Here is a 25,984-nt window from a genome sequence, read left to right as displayed (position 1 = left end):
AATGGCCAGGTATTCAAATCAATATTCAGTGCCACCAAATGTGACCATTATATAATGAATTTTTGGGATACTAGAAAAATATGAAATTTAACTAAATTTTAAACATTGTATTACTATTTTATTATTAAGTTTTCTAGAAATAATTTTTTAAAATATAGACTGCTTCATGAATTTGCATGTCATTCTTGAACAGGGGCCATGCTAATCTTCTCTATATCATTCCAATTTTAGTATATGGGCTGCCCAAGCGAGCACCAGAGACAATTTTTAACATTGAGAGCTCCTAGATTGATCACCAGACTTCCTGTCTTTGATACTATGTAGACGCCCACTTTCACATGAAGTCATTAGAGAGTCAAGACGGTCCGCAGCTAGTTTTGCCAGTCTGCTGAGATTGGTGGTGTTACCAACTTCGTAGGCTTTCTTTCCTCTCAGGTAATATTTGACAAGGTGAAAGGCTTATCTCTTTAATTCCTAGGTTTGAAGATTTCATTGATAGTGATGATGCAATTTCACTGAAATAATTTCATAAACTAAAGCTGTGCACATTGGGTGATGACGATGCTTTCCAAATATTTTCAGATTAGTCTAAGATTGTTGCCCTGACTCGTATTTTTTATTTTAATATTTTTACACATACTTACTGCTTCACATGACCCCTTGAGAAGAATCTGTCTTTAAAATTTTGAATCTAAAAGCGTAACAATGGAGCAATGTAACTGGCTTCCAAGACACCAATTAGTAATACCCTCTGATGGCTTAATTAATTTTTGGCTGACATTCCATGGGCAGATGGCTCATTGAAGTGAACCCATCTACACGGTTTTACCCAGACGTACTTTAAGGTAAGAAAAAACTTACTGCAGTGGATAATCTAGATGCCAATGTCATTTCCAAGTTCCCTTTGAGACCAAGTAGTGCAGGAACTAAAATGAAAACTTCTGTTACTTTTTTGAACACCTCCCAGTGCTGTAAAGAAAAAAGAAAAAAAAAGAACTTTCTGACGCTTTTTAATTTGCAACTTGATCTCAGACTTCCCAGCCTCCAGAACCATGAGAATACATGTCTGTTATTTAAACCACCCACTGCTAGAGACGCTGCTAGGGATGTAAGGGTTAAAATACCAAAACTTACCAAAAGTAACACAAAAAGAAATAGATAATTTGATAAGCCCTGTGACTTTTAAAGAAGCTCAAGCTGTGATTTAAAAATATCCCCACAAAGAAAACTGCAGGCGAAGTTTCCTTCATCAGGAAATGATACCAGGTACTTAAGGAAGAAATAATGAGTTACATAAAACTTAAAAAAGAACAGGAGGAAAAAAGAGAACATTTTCAAATTCATTTATGAAACCAGTACGACCTTAATATGAAATCTGCCAATGACATTATGAGAACAATTATACACTAATCTTCTACATAGATATAAATGCAAAAAATTCTAAACAAAATATTAACAATCAGAATTTTATAAAAAGAACAATCAATCATGACCAGACCAGGTTCATATTTATCCCAGAAATATAAGGATGGTTTAATCAACATAATTCAACACCGTAACAAATAAAAAAGAAAAATCATATAATCTTATTGATAAATACAGGAAAAAGTATTTGATAAAATTCAATATCCAGTCATGATTTTAAGAAACCCTAGCAAATTAAAAAATGAAGCTTCCTTAATCTGATAAAGAATATTACAAAACTCAGCAGCCAACACCACACTTTATGATGGACTATGGAAAGCTCATTCTCTGAGATCTGGAATAAGACAAGGTTGCCTGCTCTTACCACTTCTATTTTATGGTATAATACTTTTGGAAGTCCTAGTCAGTACAGAATGGCAAGAAAAAGAATTAGAATGTATAAGATTTAGAAAGAAATAAAACCATTATTACTCATATATAATATGATTATGATGAAGGAATTCCAAAAGAATTTGCAGATAAATTATTAAACTTAATAAGTGATTTTAGCAACTTGCTGGATATAAGGTCAACACACACATTATATACATAATAAATTTTACAAAATCATAAAAGGGGCTTTTTCCAATTACATATGTGCTGTTCTCTCAAATAGGACAATATCAAGAAATAAACATAACACCAAAGGAATGTATCTAATGAGCTATGTAAATATTCTGCCTAACAACTTACACTGTAACAGATTATTCCTATAGATGTTACCATTCCATAGCGGAATGTTTAGTGCTTCTTCAGAATAATTAATATGTCAAAAAAAAAAATTCTACCAAATTTGCTTCCTAATTTCAGCAACTGTGATACTATTGTAGTAACTTGAAAAATTATATTTCAAGTGAAGAGGCAGGTTTGGATCCTCTTTAATATAGTTTATTCAAAAATTCAATATACTTTTTTTTTAATTTAATTTTTATTTATTTTTAGAGAGAGGGGAAGGGAGGGAAAAAGAGAAGAAGAAAAATATCCATCAGTTGCCTCTCACACGCCCCCAAAATGGGGACCTGGCCCACAACCCAGGCATGTGCCCTGACTGGGAATGGAACCAGTGACCTTTTGATTCATAGGCTGGCGCTCCATCCACTGCATCACACCAGCCAGGGCTCAGTATACTTCTTAACACAGTTCTCATCATATCCTTTCTCCATCAGATGGTGAAAAAATTAAGTTTCTACTTATATATGTTTTCCATTTAGACAAAAATGTTAAGAGTCACAAATGACCTGACATTTCTTTTAGAAAGCAAATAATGAAAGACAAGAGCACATTACAGGATAATCTCAGAGCCAATCTTTCTCTGACCGATGAATAAAAACTAATAGTAACAGAATGCCACATTTTAACAATTTACTACTTTAGAAAAATAATTATATAATAGGTAATTTTGTAACTATACTACATTAAGAATTATAAGTCAATAAGTAGCATATACAAGGTCTGTCCAGAAAAAATCCAGCCATTGTTAAATAATGAGAATGGTTTGAGCAACATCGATGTAACCTGGCAGCCAAGGAGAGTGGACTGGAATGCACATGCGTGAACAATGATGACTTCACTGTACTAGTCAGTGGGGTCAGTAGACATTACTGAGTGAGCATGTGTACTGTGTGGCTGTCGTATTCAAAATGACTGAGTAGAGCAACTTATCTGCATCAGATGTTGCATTAAGCTTGAACATTCCTCCACAAAAACTATTCAGATGATTCAGAAGACCGCAGCTATGGGCAACTGGTGACTGGTAGCTTCATCATGACCACATGCTGGTTCATACATCACATCTCCTGCAGTTTTTCGGGAAAACATCAAATCACCTAGGTGATTCAGCCCCCCTGTAGCCCAGATTTGGCACCCGTGACTTCTGCCTTTTCTCAAAACCAAAATCACCTTTGAAAGGAAGGAGATTTCAGACCATCGATGAGATTCAGGAAAATACGATAGAGCAACTAATGGCAATTGGGAGAGCTGTGTGAGGTCCCAAGGTGCCTACTTTGAAGGGGCCTGAGGCATCATTGTCCTTTGAACAATGTTTCTTGTATCTTCTTCAATAAATGTTTCTATTTTTCATAGTACATGGCTGGATAGCCTTCTCGACAGACCTCGTATATTTTAAAAATGGATAAAAGACACAAAAAAGTAATTCTTATATATTAACAGAAAAAATAAGAAGAGCCAATGAAAAGATGCTAAATGATAATGTAAGAATGTTAATTAAAATGTGATAACATTTTCCTACCAATTGGCAAAAATGAAAAAGAACAAGAATATCCAAGGTTGATAAAGGCAGGGAAAAATAGAAGTTCTTATTGGTACAAACTTTTTGAAAGGCACCTGAATAGAACCTATAAAATTTTAAACACATACACCTACCCTAAGGCACAGCAATTTTTAAAAAACTTATTTTATGCAAATATTAATATAAGAATATAAAGATATATTTATAAGGGTATTTATTATAGCATCAGCATGGGGAAAAGAATAAGTAAATTTTAGTAAATACATACAATGAAATATCAAGCACTTATTTTTAAATGAAGAATATCTTTGCTACTAATTTGGAAAGATGTCCAAGATGTATTATTAAGCAATGCAAGTAAGTTGCAGGAAAATATATATAGCATTTCATTTTTATTTTTGAAAAAAAAACTCTGCACAAATGTATATACGTATGCATAGAAAAAGTCTGCAATCATATAAGCTAACTCATAACGATGGTAACCTCTGGAGGTAGTTTGGTTTGGATATGAGGAATAGGGACAGCTTTTTATCTTTTATTTAACACTCTATATTGTTTGAACCCACTTTTGGGTAACTTTATTATTGCGATACTTCATGAAGACTTACTTTATGGTCCGAATGGGACTATTCTCTTAGAACTGCTAAAGGAAAACAAATAAAAAAGAACTTACAAAAAGCAAATTCTTCACCAGAGTCAACATCAATTCATTTTACTAAGAGATAACGTGAATCTAAAGTAAATGTTTGAGATGAGTAACCTACACAAAGCACTTTAAACAACAAAGACAATGACGTTGAAGGTGAAGACCTACCTGGACTATATCCAAAACCATGCCAGCGGAAACTGTTCCAAAACCAGCTAGCAAAAACGGCACAAGTATCTGCAGCGCCATGATGCCACTGGACTCCTTTGGTAATTTTTGGTTTGCTTCCACAATGACGTCTTCGTCACCATCACTGGCTATATCCTCGGCTTGTAACATGGCAGTGGTTTCTGAAGTCTCTTCTCCGTCACAGTAATTGTAGTTGGCATAGTCGTCATACTTTTGGCTACAGCTTGAGGGTGCGTGCCCGTTACTGCCATGGAAGGACTGCTCGGAGAAACTGTGATACTCCACGCACTGCTCAGAGCGAGCACCAAAAGTCTGTGCTGCAGGTGATAATCCATCCTGCCAAATGCCGTTTGCTTTCTTGTGCCTGTCTTCCTGGTTTTTCTGGTAAATTACTGGAACCATACTCAACAGTAAGTTTAAAAACTTATCAGATTGAACTGTATTTAAGCTTGAAGTCCAGTCTACAAAACCTCCTCCACTACTTGGACCACCACTTGTTTTGTTAGTAACAGATCTTCCTTTACTATTAGTCATATTGTCATCGCAAAAGACCCTGTACTCCTTAGATGTCAAGCTTCATGGACCACAGCAGATGACTCGGCATCACACGAATGCTGGTTCAAATTAAGATGCTGAATTCATTTTGTAGAAAATACTATTTCCACTAATAGAAGATGCTAAAAGTTCTACACAGAGATTGGATCTAGAAAAGAAAAAATAATTTTAAATATCAAATAAACTATCTCAATACTAAAGATTTTCGCAGTTAAAGATATAAAACACGTATGTTTTTAAACCAACCCCGAGGTACTGACACTACCCTTCATGGACTTAACACGTAACTAACTGCTTGTGCCCTACAACTGCTCTGCACGCAGAAATACAGTACAGAGTGATATTTTGTGCTCGGTCTCTGTTACGTTTTTCTTGCCTTTGCGTGTTTTATGTAATTAATACCTATGTAAAGCCTTCAATTGCCCCAGAAGTTCAACAGTAGACAAATTTATTAAAGTGACAGCCTCCATTACTACGGAGAGGTCTCAGAATCAAACAGCTGCAACTGTTTACATGTCAGTCCATAATAAAAGGTAAAGCGTATGATATTATATTTTAAGCACATTAAATAATAAACCATGTTACTTTATTTATACATTAATATATATTTTGTTATTAAATATGACAAGGCAATGATAATGTCTGCCATAAAACACTTGTTAAATATGTAGAATACTGTACAGTGCATTTATTTCACATAACTTAGACTGAAGTCCTATTTGTAGCTGCAACATACAAAAAATTCATTATAATTAATTTAGGAATGTAATCCCTCTATTATCCAGGAAAAGGAATTACAAATATTCACTTAATCCTCTACTTTGCAAGCCAACGAAAAGAAAATTTGTAATGCACTTATTACTTAATATCCTTCTCAAAGTGTGCTCTGACCCACAATTCCAGAGTAGGCCCCTGGCCAGTGACCGGATTCTCTCTAAAGGCTTGGAACTAAGAGACACAGACACATACATACTCTAGTTAGTTTGAGAGTGATGGGCACTGAGCTGCAAGGTCATGCCCGTCTGCCCAGGGAGAGAGCCTATTTGAACAGCTGCTGCCACAGCTGCAAGTGCTTTCAAAGCTGTCTGTCACAATGGTTCTAAAGGCCTCCGGTGTTTCTTAGGAAACTGGCAATGAGTGGATAAGGGACAGATGGCCCCATTGCCTACTGCCCACCCACCAAGCCAGGCTAAGAATTGTTGCTGCCAGTACTGCTGCTTTCAGTGAAAATTATTATATTCTTCAATATTTGTTTCCAATGCCTTAGAATATCCTTAAATAGGAAGATAAATACCAAAGAATGGCAGAGGAGAAGAAAAGGGGCTATGGAGGGAAAGGTGGGTGCTGAGGTGTGGCTCATCTATGTCATCATTCACTCATTGTCCTTCTTTCCCTCTTGTAGTTATGGAGGGGTCTGGATACCCTGACTGGGGCACAATCTTAAAACACAGATTCTAGGATCCCATACCTACTGACTCAGAATACCTACATCTGAGGCCTTTCAGTCTTTTCTTTTGAGCTCCCTGAGTGATGTCCACAGACACTTCCTGTGGACTTGCACTGAGAATCCAATGAGTAGAGTCGTTACCAGTTTTGGCCACCTGCAGAGTAAGTCAGTGCTCAAAGAAAATCGGAGTGAAAACAACGCCCAAGGTGAAGCAGAGAAGAGACTAAGCAGTCCCAGACAGATAAAGAAGGCTAGAAGAGCTGTCTGAAAACCTTCCATGTAACGAGAGGCTCAGCTGCATGTCTGGAACTTGGGAGATTCCCAGCAGTCTGAAATGAGTCAGACTGAGTTTCTTTTTCTTCAACCCACACACCTACTTTTAAATAGTGAGCACTTCACTGCCTCAAAGATATCATTAATCAAACAAAATATAAAACAAACCTCAAAGAGACTGAGCTTTCAGACGATTCTATTCTACTGAAGGGCAAGTAATGGCGTTATAGGTAGTTTCCTCTTCTTGAAGCAGAATTACCAGGTTGAGCAAAATGGAAATGCAGAGAAATGTAAATAAACCAGAAAAAAAGGATGATAGTGTGTGTATCACCATTCAATCACCCTGAAAATTCAGAAAGCTCAAAATGCATTCTCAGGAAACTTGATCAACAGAAAAATGAAAGGTAGGGAAGGAAAGAAAAGGAGAAATTTCCCAAGATATGGCACTTCTCTTAAAACATATGCAGGAGCCCTTGCTGCTGTGGCTCAGTGGATTGAGCGTCGGCCTGCGAGCCAAGTGTCGCTGGTTCGATTCCCAGTCAGGGCACATGACTAGGTTGCACATCAGGTCCCCAGTTGGGGGCACGAGTGAGAGGCAACTACACAGTGATGTTTCTCTCCCTCTCTTTCTCCTTTCCCCTCTCTCTAAAAGTAAATAAACAAACAAACAAATAAATAAATAATAATTAAAAAAAAAAACCATACGCAGGATGTGACGAAACAGTCTCCACTGAGTTGGCCAGCAGGATCCAGATGCAGAGACACGTCTAGGTCTTACTTTTGCTGCTAGTATTCTTACTTCAGTACAAGCTATTCAGAAGGCTAGGTGGAGAGACAGATACTCCATCAGGGCCGCTGTGCACAGAGACCGAACAGAGCCTTTGTGTGAACTTAAAAAGGGAGTGCGTCCCCATCCCCCCAGCCAAGCACCTTCCTGTACCGCAGAACATGCATAACCTTACACAGCAGACTGCGCAGTTGGGTGAAATATTAAACCATGCTTAAAGAACATAGAACACAAATGTGGACATGTATTTTTGTTGTTTGCTCAGCCTCTTCTCCATTTTATTTTTTTAGTTAATGGTATCTCTATTTCCTATGTGAAAGCATCCTTCTCCTATTCCCTGAGGCGCTAGTAGGTCTGTCAGTCAGTCCCCTACCCTCCAGACCACATGACGACAGGTGGCTTGAGGAGGATCTGCGTCCTTCCCTGGAATTCATATATTTGTTGGCCTACTATTTGCTGAGTGCCTGCTAGGTAACACAGTTAAGAAAACAGGCACCATTCCTGCTTCTTATGGGGAGGGAAAACAATCAGGGGAGCAATTAAATGAGATAAGTTGTGATAAAGGCTATGAAGGAAAGAGTTAAAGGAATAAATAACTTACAGGGCTAAGAGTGGAAGGCCCCTGAGAGAGTTTTCTCACTTCCCTTCGGAATGACATAATTCTGAAGCCATCACTAAGTCTTCCCCCTCCAAAGGTTCCCTCTACCACCACCACCATCACTACGACTGGGAGGAAAGCCCATCTCCATTAGAAGAAAATCCACAGAAAGAAAACCAGAACTAGGCCATGATGAGAGGATCCTGACAACATTATTAGAACCGCTATTTAATTTATTGAAAACCCATTCCACCCCTGGTCTCCCCAATTACACAGGCCAATAAAACTCCTTCATTGATTAAGCTAGTCTGAGCAGTGTTTCTGTGCTAACAGCTTTGTGTTTTGTTTTTTTTTTAAACAATGCACTTTGATAGAAGTTTTCTTCTATAGTGATATATGTCAGTTATGTCTCAATACACGAGAAAAAAATTTAATGTATACACATATAATCTAAGAAGATTTTTTAATCTTTCTCTAAAAATTAAGTTTACATTTTAACACTCCGCCCCACCCCACCCCCACCGCAAAAAGAAAAAAATTCTAGCAAGGACAAAATCTCAGACGAAAAGATACCCTTTCCACTGAGCACAAATTTACAAAAAACCTCATGTTCCCATGAAAACTCTGTCATGGGCCAGCACTGGTCTACAGAGTTGTGTCAGGGAATCACGGACTTAAATGAAAAGAAACTAACACCACACTTATGAATTCAATTTAATTACAGACACAAAAAACATTACTACTAAAATTCCTTATTTTTAAAAGTCAAGAAAAGGAAGTGTATGATGTGTGTTGACTTACTAAAGCAGTATCTTGGAGAAAATGTGCCCACTGTGCTGGTGTGGGCATTCTGCCACACTGCAAAGGTTAGGTAATAAGACTTAAAAAATCCAGCTGAGCTGTGAGTCAGCAGGCTAAAATCATGCCGGATTTAATACTTTGCTGTATCCCCATAACAATAAAAAGGTTTTTGTGTAATCTATGAGCAGTAATTACCACATTTAGTGAGAAAAATATCTCAAAACTTGTTGATGAGGTGTATATTTTACATTTGTATGAATAAACATAAAACTATCACACACAAATATACACACACAAAATAACCTATAAGTCTAATTATGGTTATTACATATTCTTACTTTTTCCATTCTGCAAGTGTGCATCCTGCTCTTTTCTTTCTTTTTTTAAAGATCTTACTTATTTACTTTTAGAGAGGGGAAAGGAGGGAGAAAGAGAAGGAAAGAAACATCAGTCACTTGCCTGGGCACCAGGCCCAAAACCCAGGCATGTGCTCTGACTGAGAATCAAACCAGTGACCTTTTGATTCACAGGCCAGTGCTCAATCCACTGAGCCACAGCACCCAGGACATCTTTCATTCTTTTTAAAGACATGTTCTATGTTTCTGTTTGTTACTAAAATGTAGATAGTTCCCAAATAGGATGTATTATGTGCTCAGTTAAATTAGCTTTCAGAGAGATAATGCCGAAAAAAACTAGGCCTTAACTGATATTATGCAAATTATTTCCTTGTTTTATAAAACAGAGAATTGGTACATTTTTTTAAATAATACTCAGTAAGTACTTAACTGTTTAATTGTATAACAGGTTCATAAAGAAGAACCAGCAACCTTTTGGTTCACAGGCCGGTGCTCAATTCACTGAGCCACACCAGCCAGGGCTGAAATACAGTTAGCTTCTTTAAAACAAAAACAAAAACAAAAACAAAACAAAACAAAAACATCACTTCTTTGGCTTAACCTGGAAACTGTCTACTTAAACTGAATTCAAGCACTTACATACACATAAGTTTCATTTAGTTAATGGGTAGTGATATAAAACTTTCTGAACAAGTTAGGAAAATGGGAGAAACATAAAAGAGCAATTAACTGCCATTTCAGTGAGTCTCGGTTGCTATAAAACTGGTGGTCTTGATGATTTCTAACAAACACAAACGCTTGAGAAGTTATGGACATGATTCACTTACTGACATCCAAAAGCTAGCTGTCTCATAAAACACTCACTCATTCCTATGACTACTGCCCACTGACACAAAGGACTGTCATAAAACCTAGCAATCCTAAAGTTTCTATGTGCCTAAAAGACAGCCAAGCATTTGTTAAAAAAAAAAAAAAAAATTGTTGAGGCCCAGAGAAATCATCAGTATAATACTCAAAACAGCTCAAATAATTTTTCAAAAGAAACCAGAGCTGGGCATGCTCTCCCTGCTGGGAGCAGGCCCACGCCTTTCCCTCCCGCCTCTTCTTCCCTTACAGGCGTGCATCTCCTAAACTCTAAGGGACCCCACGAGCTTGCAACCAGGGGAGAAACGGCGGGAGGCAGCCCATCCCAGGCCAACCTCCTGCACCTGTCCCTCGGACCCTCTTTCCTCTGACTCTCCAGGGAACCGCGAGCAGCCCCATCCACCCACCCCATTTCTAAAGAGCCAGAGTAGCCCCCTGCTTCTCTCTCTCCTGTTGCTGCTTCTATTCTAGGCCCTTTCTTGTTTGACTATCCCCAACTTTAATAAACATATTCTCAAAATAAAAATTAAAACATAAAAAAGAATCCAGACCCAGGGCAACTGATTTTGTTTTCAGAATCACAACCCTAAACTCCACTAAAAAATAAAATGAAATAATAAGGGATTGTTTAAAGAATGCTTTTATCTGGAAGAAAGATACATCAAAACAACCCAGTGAGTCAACTAAACTATAACACTCAGTTAAACCATTTCTACTCACTGAGAAAATGTTGACAGAGCAAACATGGTGTGTGTCCTAGAACTAAATGTATTGCATAAACAAAGTACAGTTTATTCTACCAACTGCCATCAGTTAGAGTTTATCCAGCCCCTATCAAACCAGTCAACTAAAACATGTGGGAAAAAAATTCATTTAACTAGGTATTCTGGTCAAATTGATAGCAATACATACTTGTTTTTCTTTTCTTGTTTCTGTTTTGTTTTTATAATACAGGAAGCAAACAATTGCCGGAAATATCAGTCAATGCTATCGTTTGAACCAATGAATGGCTGGATAGCAAATAAGGTGAATCAGAGACCTCTGTTTTGAAGATGAACAACTGTTTTAAACAACGAAAAAGTAGACTTCCCCTGCTGTATATTAAACATTGCTTACCTGTATCTTATTCAGAAAACTACCCAACACTTAATAACTTGCTCCTGTAATTGACATATAATTGACATTCATTAATTTCCTGCAAACTCTCACTGAGAACACATTACTCCCTCCTGAATCCTTCTTGAGAAATTACAACTACAGAAAGCCATGTTACTGGAAACCGGTATTTTTACTTTTCCTTAATAAAGACTGAGCCACTTTTTAAAAAAACTTTAGCAGCAAGGAAATTTACAGCTACACCTGAAACTTAAATCCTTGATCAATTTATTCATCTTAGCATTACAGTCCTTGTTTTATTTTCTTTGGTATTGGCTCTCTAATTCTTTTTTTGGAACCAATCTTTCTTTCTTTTTTAAAAATAATTTATTTATTTATGTTTAGAGAAAGGGGAAGGGAGGAAAAAAGAGAGGGAGAGAAAAGAGAAACATCAATGTGCAGTTGCCTCTCACATGTCCCCCAACTAGGGACCCAGACCACAACCCAGGCATGTGCTCTGACTGGAATCAAACCCACGACCCTGTGGTTTGCAGGCCAGCACTCAATCCACTGAGCCACACCAGCCAGGGCTGAAACCAATGATTTCTTGTAGGTGTTGTTTTTATAAATTGACTCAACACACTTGTGTAAAAGATAGTGTACATAAGAATAAATCATAAATAAAACATTTCCTCTTTTTCTCTGGTGCTTATAAATCTGAAATACTTAAACTGAGAAACCAAGAAGAATAGTTCATCAGAATTTCAAATGAGTAGAAATTATTATTCAGAACTTAGAAAAAAGTATACTTTCATACTTTCACCCTTAACACATCCTTACACTCCTAGAAAGAATTCAATTTTATAAACGCAAACCCACTTCTGAGACCTACTTAATATATGCACTTGACTCTTTGTATAATTAAACTGAAAACTAAAGCTTCCAGAACTTTAAGGCACTGAAAGGATGCCAATGCATCAAAGTTTTAAAAGTCTTCTTTTTAAGAAAAGAGAAAGGAAGAAGGGAAGCTGACGCACCAAAGTGTAAAAGACAAACAAAACTTTTTAAGAAATGTAAGAAAGGATTAGCCACCTGTAAGGTTACCGGTTTTCTTCTACGTTTTAAGAGTAAGAGCGTCTCATCGTTTCCAGCTATCCCATTTCCAGTATTTACGCAGAGCACTTGTTTCTCCAGGGCCCGTTCCTTTCCCGGTCCTGGCGCTGAAGCAGCAGGCTACCCGAGGAGGAGCAGGCCACACTCAATGACATTACCTTCCATCAGGGGATGAAGCTGCACAGCCCCTACACTGAGGTCTTCCTCGGGTGACGGCCTAACACCTTCCCGTGCAGGGACATCTTCACCCAGGGAGACTAAGGCAGACTGCCCTTCCCCAAATGGCACTTTCCCTCAGAGTGTTTGCTTGTGCGTGGGCTGCGAAGCCGTGGGTCCAAGTGCACAAACTCGCTTCAGGACACTACTTTCGGATTAGATAAACTATGGGGACACAGAGTTAATGTTACTCAATTATCTTGGCATCAAACTGAAACAATGACCTCACTCTCCACCTTTACTCCCTGCAATCAAGTCTCTCCTCTACCCTTTGATCAGGGCTGTACACTTTTTTTATTCAAATGCCAGTTTGTAAAAAAAAAAAAGAAAGGAGCCATTTTCTGAAGGGCTCTAAGCCCAACTTAAAGTTCAAGCTAAAACGACTCTCAGAGCTACCCCAAAACCAACTCAGTTGCCACAAAATGGTCTTTGCTCATAAGTCTCCTGACCGTTCTTTCACATCTCATTTGAAACTGCTTCCAATGTCCGCTGGCAAAGAGTTTCTCTTTTACTGTTTTTCTTCTCTATTTTTTTTCTTTTCTTTTCTTTTCTTTTTCCACAGAAGCAATGTGTATTCAAGGCAAAAACTAAATTAAAAAAACAAAAAGCCTAGCCCTGGCTGCTGTGGCTCAGTGGATTGAGTGACGGCCTGCGAACCAAAGGGTTGCAGGTTCGATTCCTGGTCAGGACACATGCCTGGACTGAGGGCCAGGTCCCCAGTTGGGGGCACGTGAGAAGTAACCACACATTGATGTTTCTCTCCCTCTCTTTCTCCCTCCCTACCCCTCTCTCTGAAAATAAAATCTAAAAAAAAAAAAAAAAGGCCTAAGATAAACAAATAAACAAATTTCTGGAAACCCACCATCCAGAGATAATCACTAATGACATAGCTGTGCACAGTATATGACAGAATTACTATATAATATATATATATATATATACACACACATACATGTTTAAAACAAAAATAGGTTCACATTATAAACTGTTTTGCTTCCTGCTTTTTGCATTTCAAAAAATATCCAATTTTTTCCTTATCGATATTGTTTGAAAAAGTTATTTTTAATGGCTACTTATGATTTATTATTTCTAAAACTCCCAGGACCCCTAGAATTTCTTCTTTCCTTTCTACTCTTCCCTCTCCACAGGCTCCGCAGTGAGAAGAATACAGCGAGGCGACAGCCTTCCTTCAGTCAGCACATCCTCAACCCTTCCAGACAACTACATGCTGCTGTATTTGTTTTTCACAGCCATGGTTCCATTGGTACCATACGCATTTGTCAGCTGACTGTGATTCAGTGACTGGCCCTGCCCCACGAGGCTCTAAGACAGGGCCAGGGTACCACCTCAGCCATGCTGTGTCTGCCCCACAATCCACCACACAGAAATCAAAACGCTAACTCCAAACAAAATTTGAGTCACAAACGGTGTTTTCCCCCAAAAAGATGACGTCATTGTTTCCTTAAAAATGACAAAACATTAAATTACTCAAACGTTTTTCTCTCTTTGGTGCTCCCTTACTAATGCTCAAACAGGTGCTTAAGATTCCCTAGTAAGCATGACCCCGGGGACTAAGACAGGACTATGCTTTGCTCTAAGGAGTAGTCTGAGTCTAAACTCAGATGATAACATCTATGCACCATCAAAATCCCATACCTGAGTGAATGTACAGATTTCAGTGAAGTACCCTTTGAAAAAGAGAATATTAATGGCCTGTTCAGAGTTGTGCTCTTCATGTGCAATCACCGGCAAACGCTTTATGCTATGTCTGAAGCTGTACAAAGCTTACCAGCATATTTGCTATGTCTTCAGTAGATGAACAAATGATATGACTTGAATGAGTGATTTTATGGGGGAATTTCAAGTGACTCACCCAGAAAATCTTCACACTTCAATTAAGAGAGATGATTTGCTTCCAAAAAATTAAATGTCAAGAAGTGTCAACACATTGATACTGATGTTAGTTAAGAGCCTGGGCTCCCAAGTCAAACTGCTTTGGCTTAAATTCTGATTTTCACTAGCTGTGGGATCTATGCTTCTATATGTCCATTTCCTCATGAAAAAATATTTCCTACATGATGTTAATGTGAGGATTAAAGGACATAATACTTGTAAAGCGCTGAGAGCAGTGGATTGTGCCCTGAATAAATGTTAGCTAGCTATTATCATTATCACTCATTATGATTACACATTTCATAAAAGGCTTAAAACCTAACTTGTCATTTCTTCCTCCCTTACTAAGGAGTATACTATACCACACAATCACAAAAATATAATACATTATGTCCTGGCCAGGTGACTCGGTTGGTTGGAGCATCATCCCTTACACCAAAAGGCAGCGGGTTTAATTCCCCAGTCAGGGCACATGCTTGGGTTGCGGGATCCATCCCTGGATGGGGAGCGAACAGAAGACAGCCAGCTGACGTTTCTCTCTCACATTAATGTTTACCTCCCTCCTTCCTCCTTCTCTTCCTTCTCCTCCTTCTCCTCCTCCGCCTCCTTCTTTTTCTTCCTCTCTGTCTCTCAGTCTGTCTGTCTGTCTGTCTGTCTGTCTCTCTCTCTCAAATCAATAAGTATACGGTCCAGCCCTGGCTGGTGTGGCTCAGCGGATGGAGCACCAGCCTGTGAACACAAACATCACCAATTCGATTTCCAGTCAGGGTACATGTGTGGGTTATGGGCCAGGTCTCCAGTTGGGGGCGTGTGAGAGGTAACAGATTGATGTTTCTCTCGCTTTCTTTCTCATTTCCTTTCCCTCTCTTTAAAACTAAATTAATAAAATCTTAAAAAAAAAAAAAAAAAAAAAGATAGGGTCCGGTGAGGATTTTATTTTTAAAAATATATTATACATTGCTGTATTGAACCCGTGGCTTATAATTTTCTGATCAACTGTTTTGTTCCAATTTTCTCTAAAAAATCAATTGAGTGCTCATTTCAGCAGCACGTAAACTAAAATTGGAACAATACAGAGAAGATTAGCATGTCCCCTGTGCAAAGATCACACTCAAATTTGTGAAGCGTTCCATATTTTTATCTTTCTGAAAATCAGTAAACACATTCTTTACTAATCTTTGATTAATGAAAATTTTCCTTCTTAATGAGTAAAGCACTTTTATCATTAAAAAAAAAACTGAAGTTTAATATTTACATTTTATACAGCTGACCCATCCTACTTATAATTAAACTGCCAGCATGCAATAAGTGGTACACACACTAAACAGGACTTACATATACTGAACAACACAAGTCTTGAGGAAACCACAATGTTTTAAAAAAAGAAATGAAAGCTGAAATAGGAAGTAGCTCTGATACTGTTATTCAATTAAAATATCATATCTGATATATCCTTTAATTTAAAAAACACATGTAAAAACATCTTTACAATTAGCAAATTAAAAAAACTACCATACACCTCACTGTAAGGTTTATTGTGAACTGGAGAACTAAGTCTACGCAACCAGACAGTTACTCATTAGAAAGGTAAAATTCATCATGAATTCACCTGGGGTTATTTTGAAACCCTATAATCTAGAAATGCCAGAGTACAAGGGTCTTCTTTTTTCTACTTAAAGAGAATTAGAAAGTTACTATGAAAATACTTTATTAATTGTTTGTTATCTAAATGAGAAGAAAGTGGCAGGTATAATGAAGAAAATAGCAGGCCAGGCTTTGGACTCTGGGGCTCCCTACTGATTTTGCTTTCTCGATCACAGGTAAGAGTTTTCTTTAAGTCTCAGGAGAATACACTGGATGAAGATGAAAGAGATTTATTTCCCCACTATACGTTCCTTTGGTCCTATTACTTTCCTATATTGTTTATAAGACCTTACCAGGAATAAGAATAGCTTATCCAAATAGCCGTTCTCAGTCTACAAAACACTTCTTCACTCCTTCAAAGAACTAAAGTCTAATCCATAAATCCTCCAAAATTATAAAAACTTAAACCCAAAGGAAGGAACAACCAACCATTCTATGGAACACCAATACCACTTAAAGAAAAAAGAATAGACTTCATTTATATGTACTTACCTCATATCTTTTTTTTTAAACCCTAGGAGACAGACATGGTCATACATTGCAGTTTAGGAAACAGGTTCAGAGAGGTTAAGTAATATGCCCAAGCTATAAAGACAGCAAGAAAAAGACACAGGGCTGGAATTCACCACTTTCTGACCAAACCATAATGATAAGGGAGACACGACAGGCGTCCTCCACATTGTGATCCTTGTGCATCAGTGTAAGTGACCGTAGGGGACAATACAGAACCAAGGTCCTTCCAGTACTCCCTCCCAACTCCGCTCATGCCCAACACTGGAATCCACTAAACTGGATTCGAGTTAGTTTGGTTTTTTTTTTAACATAGTTGATTGCTCAAGAATGAAAACAACTCCATTCCAGGTCTCATCCCCGATTCACAGGTAAACTCTCTGCATCATCTTCTATTGATTAATAAAGGAACAAATAACTACCGAAGACCCAGAAATGGAACCACATCATAAATGCCCTTTTTATATGAGTAAGTGCCATATAAGGTAGCATAGAAGAAACAGACCACTTATATCTTTAGTACCCACACCCCAAATGCTCTTAACTTTATAATACATTACTGCACTTACACATGAAAGTCGCCCTGTACTAGTCTATGAACTTTTGATACAAAATTCTGCATATTCCCCACTTAATATTATTCAAAGTGCTGGTGTTCACTAAATACATGTTAAGAAAAAAAAAAAAAAGGAATGAACACAACAATGATGAGCTCAACTGTAAAGAGCAAGTCAGATTTGGAGAGATGAGGGGAAAAAGAAGGGGAAGCGTATTCTAACAATGTGAAGGGTGACAGAAAGCTGCTGGGAAAATGAAGACAGCTCTGAGCTAATTCTCGGAACCAAGTGTCAAAACATCAAAACTGTAAACCAGGGGGAGGGGGGGCTGGGAGTTTCTGAGTAGGGGACTTAGGAATTCATTTTCTAAATTACGTGAATTGTTTTTAAACATTTCCCTTTAATGCAGAGGAACTGTTTGTTTAAATTGAATCTTATGTGATCCCAATATGTAAAGCAGGTAAAAGAACTACAGGTTGAAGCATCCTGATTTCCACCCATTCAGTTCCCACCTTGCCTGACTTGAGAAGACCCAGAGACCCCTCCTTGGAGCACAATTTGGAAACCACTGAGTTAGAGAAAAGTCTGGAAAGACAGATACCGAAGTGCTCAGAACAGGGACCTCTGTAGACCTGAGCTGGCCTACCTTGGTAGGGTAAAGAAGAACTTCAAACACCATTTTCACTTTTTAAGTCCTGCATTATTTTATATTATTTGAACTTTTGTTTATACTGAGCACTTATTTTTTAATAAAAAGTAATAAATAAAAAAACATTGCTCTTAAAAAAGAGCATTTTAATGGTTAAATTCCTCCAAGTGCATTGCCAGCCCCATTTTAATGAATCATTTCTCTATATCAGGACATTTTCTTGACTAAATTACATCGCAATGAAAATGAAAATCTTCGTGCATAATACTTTCCCATATCTAGAACTATTTCCTTGGGGTGAATTTATAAAAGTTAGTTTCAATTTAAGTTCTATGAGGCACAGCTTAAAATAGGTCTCTGTAGAACATAAAAATATAAAATTTAATGAGTTTTAAAAGCCATCCTGTATTAGCAAATTTTGATTCTAGCATTCATGTTTAAAATACACAAAACCTAATTTACAACACTAATTAGCAAAGTTTCCACATCTCAAAAATACATTAAAAAGAAATTTGACTCAGAAATTGAAACTGCTCTACCTTTCATGAATTTTTCATAACTTCTCTTGCCACTTATCAAAACCATACCCTGAAAGAATTTTTCCTTCACAGATGGGTTGCACAATCTAATTCTGTGAAGTCACAGTACTGTGACAGTATAATCATTCTCCGGCAACAAACTGACATCATTAAATTCTTATCTGTAAGTTCTCTGGGGTATACAGATGTTCTATTTTTACTTCTTTTAAGATCAAAATCTATTTTTTGTTGCCTCTCCATTAATCTCCTATGAGTGATACATTTTCATCTAATTTATTCCCTTTGTCCTGAGCCATCTTTATAAAACTAATTTTTGGTGACTGATGAGAGAATGCCTTTCTGTTCAAACAAAATATAAACAACAGCTGGACTGCCTCCTCCTATGACCAGTCTCTTAGTGCTCTGTACTCCTACAGAGGAGAAACCCCAGAATCAAAAGATTTGATGTTCTTTTTCTTATCTCTATTACTGTTTTAATATAAGAGTACTTTTTGTTAAATTACCTTTTAAATAATTAAATGTGGTTCTATTGCATGATTTTAACTAAAAGAATTCCTAATAAAACCTTTCTCTTTCTCCAAAAGCAACATAAAGGTCATTTCTGTTGCTATTCTCATATTGAGGGTATTTATACTCCATCAGCAAAGATTTGCTTGGTCTCTACTGGGTGCCAAGCACTTTGCTAAATGCCAGAGATTCAACATGAACAAAACAGAGGAAAGTTCTACTCTCACAGATCTTTCAGTCAGTTTAAAGACACTTAGGCAAACAAGGAATCTTTATAAAATGGAAGGGTCAGTACAAAAAATAGTGGACTGATTCCTTAGAAAAAGAGATTGGAACAAATCTTGGAACACCTGTAACCCTGGGCCAAGAAACTTGAAGTCTATATGTGAAAGACTAGGCATTCAAAGGAATACGTAGAAAATATAAATCTAATCAGTCCTGAATAAAACTTTTCAATGCCTTCTCTAAGAAAAATCCAAAGTCTTTAGTAAGGTTAACTAGATCCTACATAATCACATAATCCTCCCCACCTACCCAAGATCTTCAGCTGTAGTCACACTGAACATCTGTTTCCTATGTCGTAGGGATTTGCTAATCATATAGCACAATAACAAGTATCTGTGTGTGACACACCCTTATTTTCTTCTATTTCTCTTTTAAAACGTACAGGTCACAACCCATTAAATTGATTTCACAATCTACTGGTAGGTGCCTAGGCACCTGCAGTTTGAAAAATGCTACTTTGGTATATGACATTCTCACACTTCTTAGCCTTTCCACATGTTCTTTGTTTGCCTGAACACTCTGGCTCACCCTCACTCTTCCCTTTAACCTGGCTACTTCATATTCTACTTAATGATCTTAGCTCCGACCCTCTCAGATTAACTAGTTCCCCCTCCTCTGTGTCCCAAAGTACGCCGTACTTTCTAACATTTACTATGCTTTCTTATACGTGTACCTGTACCTGTTGTCTTTCTAGGCTGTAAACTTCATGAGAGCAGATCTGTCCACTGGTGAGTTCTGAGGGCCTAGCCTAGTGCCTATTACATATTAGACAGAACATATGTTGGAGTAAAACAAGAAAATGGACTTGAATAATCTGTCTTTAACCAAACCATGAAATGATCTCCTACTTAAAAACTATTTAGCCATTTCCAAGGAAAATATATTCTGAGTTTTAATTTTATAAATGATGATTAAGTTCTTAAGCTAGGCTACAAAATGCTACTCTCCACAACAGAACTAATGAGATTATGGTCTTATGGTCGCTTATTTTCCTCTAGGACTGAAGAAACACCTTTTCCTTCTTTCCACCCCAGCAGTGGTTCCTCCTCCAGGAAAATGATTTAAACTAGTGGCTAAAACAGGGATAAAGGTCACTATTCCAGATAAGCGCCACCCCTGAGCTTTCACTGGCTCTCCTGGATTTGCACCTTCAAGATGAGAAAGTTTTCCTTTCTAGTCCAAGCCCCACGAGATAAACTCCCTCAGATAGGACCGTCCCTTCCTGCAAGAGCAAAGACCTGTAGTTTTTTAGGTGCTGCAGTTTTGAGTGGGTAGGCAAATTAAGCTAAATTCTCCAATCCAGCTTTATTAGAAATGACAATGAAACTATACTTTAATACTTTAATCCTCATCTGACTTCTTGAATTTGACCTCAATGTGACCAGGATCTGGAGAGAGAAGAGGTGTAATTAGCACACTGGCAACCTTCAACGTGAACAATAGTTATGCCAGTCTGATTCTGGCTCCCAGAAGAGTAGGCAGGGAGGAGCAAGATGGAGCAAATGAAAGGGGAAGAGAAATGGAATGAAGGACAAGAAGTTTCTTCCACATCTTCTATTTAGAATTTTGCCCTGGCTGGTGTGGGAGCCCCACATCAGGCCTCCCAACCCAGGGTTCTGGTGCCAGGAAGATAAGTCCCATAACTTCTGGCATAAAAACCAATGGGGAATGAGGATGTATAAGACAGAAACTTCTGGAGTCCCAGGAAGTTCTGAGAGGGGAACTCAAGAGTTAAAGATTTTAGCTTCAGTCAGAGTTGATAGACTTGAGGGATTAATGAATGTGGAAATCTGTTATTCCAGAAACTGGAATGCATGACCTGCAGGACTCCAGGAGGTCAACAAGCAATTCAACAATTGTGCTTCAGGGAGAGAAGTCAGTGACACAGATATAGAATTGTTGATCAACAGATAAAGTGATAGGAAAATTGACCCCCAACTGCAACTCTTATCCAATGAACCATTTTTACAATCCCCTTATGTACCCTTTCTTCTCTTAATAAAGATTAGCTTAAAATGAGATGTTAAGACAGTTTTTAAGGGTACATAATCCACCAGCTTCAGATCACATATGAATAAAGCACCAATAAAGATTCAATCCTTGTTTCTACTTATTGGTCCTAGTAATGATACGCATCACGAAATCAACTTTTCCAGTTTCAGTTCCTCTGAAAGGGCACATGCATTGACTTACTTGAACTCACTTCCTCTGGGCTACAGTGTGGTGGCAGCACCTTGAAAGACATCAGAGGCATAAGGGAATGAGCTGAATTGTTTGGCATCAGGATGAGAAATGGGGGCAGTTTCTCCCAGACAGAAATGCCAGCAGAGGCCATTGTTCCTTTTCTGAGCTCTTCCTCCACAGTCACAGAGGAGGCAGGCAGGCACCATATGAGACTCTATCAACCTGGCTCACACAGCTGTCCCACCTTGGTGATTCCCTGAGGCCCCACCCCACCCATCTTTCAGACCCACCCAAGCCATTTCCAGTGGCTTTTCCATACTAATGGGTTATGTTGGCCCACACTTCAGATTTTCCTATATTCTCTCAACCAAGCAGCATCTGGCTTCAGCAAGTCCTGTACCTCTTGCTAAGTTGCCCCAGACCAGGCACTAGCAACAGCTGGCCTTGATTCACAGCTTGGCTTTGCCTGGGCACCTCTAAGCCTAGCACACGTAGCAGCCATCTGCAGATCGCTCTGAAACTTATGCTGGCTGGCCCTGGACAGAACACAAGTGGTGGCTGACCTTGCCCTGCACCTCCCAGGAGGCCTCAGAGCCTGTGCACCCAGTGGACAGCTTCAGACCACATCGGATCACCACCACCCAACCACCTCCACAAGCAACACACTCAAGGGATAAACTCAGCAGGCACCAGAACCCTGCTGAAGTAAGTCCTACTCTGTGGAGTGGGACCCTGCAGAGCTGATCCTCCACAGTGGTCAGAAGTTTAGGTCAGTGGTCACAGCCAGTCTTTGCAGGTGATAGGCCTGGGTAAATTCCTCCCATTTACATGTCAGTAGCAATCAAGTCTCAGCTTGGGTGATAGGGGCGGTTGTGCCACTAATCCGTACAGGACACCTACTACACTAGACCACTCTACCAAGCCTGAGAGACATAGCAGCTCCACCTAATATGTAGAAACAAACACAGGGAGGCTCCCAAAATGAGGAGACAAAGAAACATGGCCCAAACTAAAGAACAGAACAAAACTCCAGAACAAGAAACTAAACAAAATGGAGATAAGCAACCTATCAAATGCAGAGTTCAAAACACTGATTACGTATAAGGATGCTCAATGAACTTACTGAGGACCTCAACAGCATGAAAAAGATCCAGTCAGAAACAAAGAATCCACTGACTGAAATAAAGAACAATTTGTAGGGAATCAACAGTAGAGGGTTCCAAACAAGAGATGGATGCAAAGAGGCCTACACCAAGACACATCATAATTAAAATGCCAAAGGTTAAACACGAAGAGATAATCCTAAATGTTGCAAGAGAAAAGCAGTTAGTTACCTAGAGGACTGTTCCCATAAGACTGTCAGATGATTTCTCAAAAGAAACTTTGCAGGCCAGAAGGAACTAGCAAGGAATATTCAAAGTTATGAAAAGCAGGAGCCTACAGCCAAGACTGCTCTACCCAGCAGAGATATCATTAAGAGATTAGGAAGTACAAACTGGTTGTTACAGAATGGTCATGAGGATGTAAAGTACAGCACAGGGAACATAGTAGCCAAAGAACATATATGCATGACCCATGGACAACAGTGCAGGGATTACCTGAGGGAGTGGGATGGGGCTGGGTGGAGGGGAAGCAAAGGGGGAAAAAATGAGACAACAGTGATAGCATAAATAAAATATAATTTTTTAAAAAATTTAAAGAGTTTATTTGAACACTGAGAACAGTGGTGAGCAGTAAGATAGCAAATTCTCCTCCACATGCTTTTAATAATTTACTTATCCATTATTTCCACTTGGAAATCTTTAATTTTATTTTCTATAACATTTCTGAAATTTGGTAGTATACTTTTGAACAGTCATATTAGAGTAATAGAAAAATGGGCTTGAATCCCTGGTCATTACAATTGTCATGTCTTTTCACAGGTTTTTGCAATGAAGGACCTAAAGCTAATGCTGAATTTGTATGTACTCAGAAACTGACCACATAATAAGCATAGCAGCATTCATTCAGCTGTAAGGTGATCTTAACTTCAGCATCATCAAAAATATTTATTTGTCACCACATATAAATATAATTATGATAAAGACTACACAAACTTAGGAAAATAGGATCTCCCACTTTGCCTGAGAAGCATGTGAAATTTTAGTTAACAGGTGCTTGTTGATTTCTATTGTTTGTTTAGCTAGCCACCAAAATAAATAATTTGTAATTAAAATGATAACTGGGACTTTTCTTTTTTAAACCAAGCACAGTTGGTATGAAAATGTCAATTATAATGTGGTCTCTCTTGACTCTGGTCATGAACACACCTTTTGTAGCTTTTCTCAAAATACAAGAAAACAGAAAGGGGCAATAGGATGCCCAAGAACTGACGGGGTATTTATTCTGAAAGACTTAAGTGGCACTTATTTAACTTTCCTCAGTAGAAGTATCATGTGGCTTAATATTGCGGTGGTTGTCTTTGTTAGTCAGCGCTAGCCCCCTAAACACTATATGTTTCTATACATGAACATTATAACTCAAGAATGAAATAACGCAATTAAAATAAGGGCAAAAGGTCTCAATAGACATTTCTCCTAAGAAGATATACAAATGGACAATAAACACAGGAAAATGTGCTCAAAGTGATTAGTCATGAGGGAAATGCAAATCAATACCACTTCACACCCACTAGGATGGCTATAATGAAAATTAGCCAATAGACAATAAATAACAAACGTTGGTAGAGATGTGTAGAAATACAGTGATTGGTGGGAGTGCAAAATGGTGCTGCTACTTTGGAAAAGTGGGCAGTTCCTCAAAAGTTAAGTAGTTCCTCCAAAGTTAAACACATATGTATACCCAAGAGAAATGAAAGTATATGCCCACATAAAAAACATCCACAAATGTTCATAGTCGCCTTATTCACAATGGCCCGCAAGTGGAAATATCCTGACTGTCTCTCAGCTGGTGAGCGGACAAACAAAATGTGATGCAGTGGGACACCAATAAAATGAAACATTATCCAGCCATAAGAAAGACTAAAGTACTGATACATGATCCAACACGGACCCTGAAAACATTATGCTATGTCAGAGAAATCCATCCCCCAAAGCCACGTATTATGATTCCATTTCTATGAAATTTCCAGAATTGGGAAACACACAGACACAGTAAACTAGCGGCTGCCAAGGGGCGGGGTAAGAGGGGAATCAGGAGTGACTGCTACTGGAAACAGGGTTTCATTTGGGGGTAATGACAACGTTCTGGATAGTGGTGATAACTGCAGAACTTCGCGACTGTGCTAAAAGCGACACTTTAAAAGGATGAATTCTATAGTATGTGAAATATATATCAAAAATGTTCAATTACAGGAAAAAACTGCCTATATGTGTTAATATACATGTAATGTAATATAGCTAACACATGTGTGGATATGTCATCTCTTTCTGTAAATGAACACTTTGGTGTTTTTTACTGAGAAATACTCCGCACATATGAAGAAAAGAAGGGAAGAACACGGTGACTCAGAGCAAATGCCGAGCCCTGGAGCGGTGGATCTGGGGTGTGCACGAGCCTGCCTCGAAGCCCCCCCATCCGCGATCACCTCCCACCCATCGCTCAGTCAGCACCCGCTGTCTGGCCCGCTCTCCCGGCCCGGGACGACCCACCGCGGTCGCCCGCGTCCGCTGCCGGCGCCCACGGCCAGCCTCCCCTCCCGCCCGAGGTTGGGCAGGCGCGGCGGGCCGGACTCCGGCGTTGGCGTTGCCCGCGGGCCGGGAGGGGACACTGCGGCTCGGGCGGACCCCGACGCGCCGCCGCTCCCCGCTTCCCCCGGCCCTCCCCGCGCCCGAGTCCCAGCGTCCCGAGCCGGGGTCCCGCCCCACCCCCCTCCGGTACCTGGGATGCGCCCGAACCCGGCGCCGCGGCCAGCGCCGAGACTTCCCCTCCTTTACCACCTGCCAAGGAGCACGGTGGCCGCCGCTGTGCAGAGGGGACCCCGCCTCCTAAGACCCGACCGAGGCACCTGGGGCGGGGGGATGGGTGGGGCATTCACCTAGTCCCCGGCGGCGGCGTCTGCGGCGGCCCCGCGCCCGCGCCCTCTCCCTGCTCGCGCGTCTCCTCGCGCCCTCGCGGCCCCGATCTGACAGCCCGCGGTCCGCTCGCTCCCGGCCGGCCGCCCTGCCCCCGCGCGGCGGCCCCGCTCAGGCGCAGGCGCGCCACCGCCCGGGGCTGGGGTGGGGGGGTGTGTGCAGAGCCAGATCCTGGTGATGTGGCCGCAGGGGCGGCGTCCTGGAGCGCGAGCACCCTTGACTGATCCCAGCAAGACGCCGACTGGGGCCGGATAGAGAGGAGGAAGGAGGACCCTCCGGTGGAGAACGGCTGTGGCCTCTTTCTGGCAGCCCACGCCATCCCCACGGACCCACGTACAGCCACATCACCCAGTGCTCCTTGGTCTGAACCCCCAAGTCTCTGACTCATGTTTTAAGTCCTCAGACCAAGGGTTGGCTGCATTCTTTCCTTCTCGCAGAGTGGGATTAAAACCAAGATACGTGTAATTCTGTGGATGCCTTTCCGCAGAGCA

The 25,984-nt window shown here is 39.6% G+C and overlaps 1 protein-coding gene and 2 non-coding genes across 5 annotated transcripts in view; 1 reads left to right on the top strand and 2 right to left on the bottom strand.

Annotated features, from left to right (window-relative positions):
- Positions 1 to 25,539, bottom strand: part of SLC41A2 (solute carrier family 41 member 2) — a 91,503-nt gene extending 65,964 nt beyond the window's left edge. Inside the window, exons 1-3 of one of the 3 annotated variants that reach the window (XM_090272582.1) lie at positions 25,457 to 25,539; positions 4,527 to 5,250; positions 862 to 969 (exon numbers count right to left, since the gene is read on the bottom strand). In XM_090272582.1, coding sequence (XP_090128708.1) covers positions 862 to 969; positions 4,527 to 5,081 — 663 coding nt within the window. In that variant the 5' untranslated portion in view covers positions 5,082 to 5,250; positions 25,457 to 25,539. Of the gene's footprint in view, positions 1 to 861; positions 970 to 4,526; positions 5,251 to 12,415; positions 12,541 to 12,594; positions 12,703 to 25,456 lie in introns of those variants that run through there. The other 2 variants (XM_090272580.1, XM_090272581.1) reach the window with 2 other exon arrangements.
- Positions 149 to 255, bottom strand: LOC150011144 (U6 spliceosomal RNA). The gene has a single exon (XR_016510892.1). It is a non-coding gene; the product is annotated as a U6 spliceosomal RNA (small nuclear RNA).
- On the top strand, positions 15,578 to 15,684 carry LOC150011143 (U6 spliceosomal RNA). Its single transcript, XR_016510881.1, has one exon. It is a non-coding gene; the product is annotated as a U6 spliceosomal RNA (small nuclear RNA).
- Positions 25,540 to 25,984: the final 445 nt, after the last annotated feature.

Source organism: Furipterus horrens, unplaced genomic scaffold (genome assembly GCF_987537825.1).
Source record: "Furipterus horrens unplaced genomic scaffold, mFurHor1.1.pri manual_scaffold_4, whole genome shotgun sequence".
Classification (NCBI taxonomy): domain Eukaryota; kingdom Metazoa; phylum Chordata; class Mammalia; order Chiroptera; family Furipteridae; genus Furipterus; species Furipterus horrens.
The sequence above is the reverse complement of the archived record's forward strand: the minus strand, read 5'-3'. Positions and strand labels throughout refer to the sequence as shown.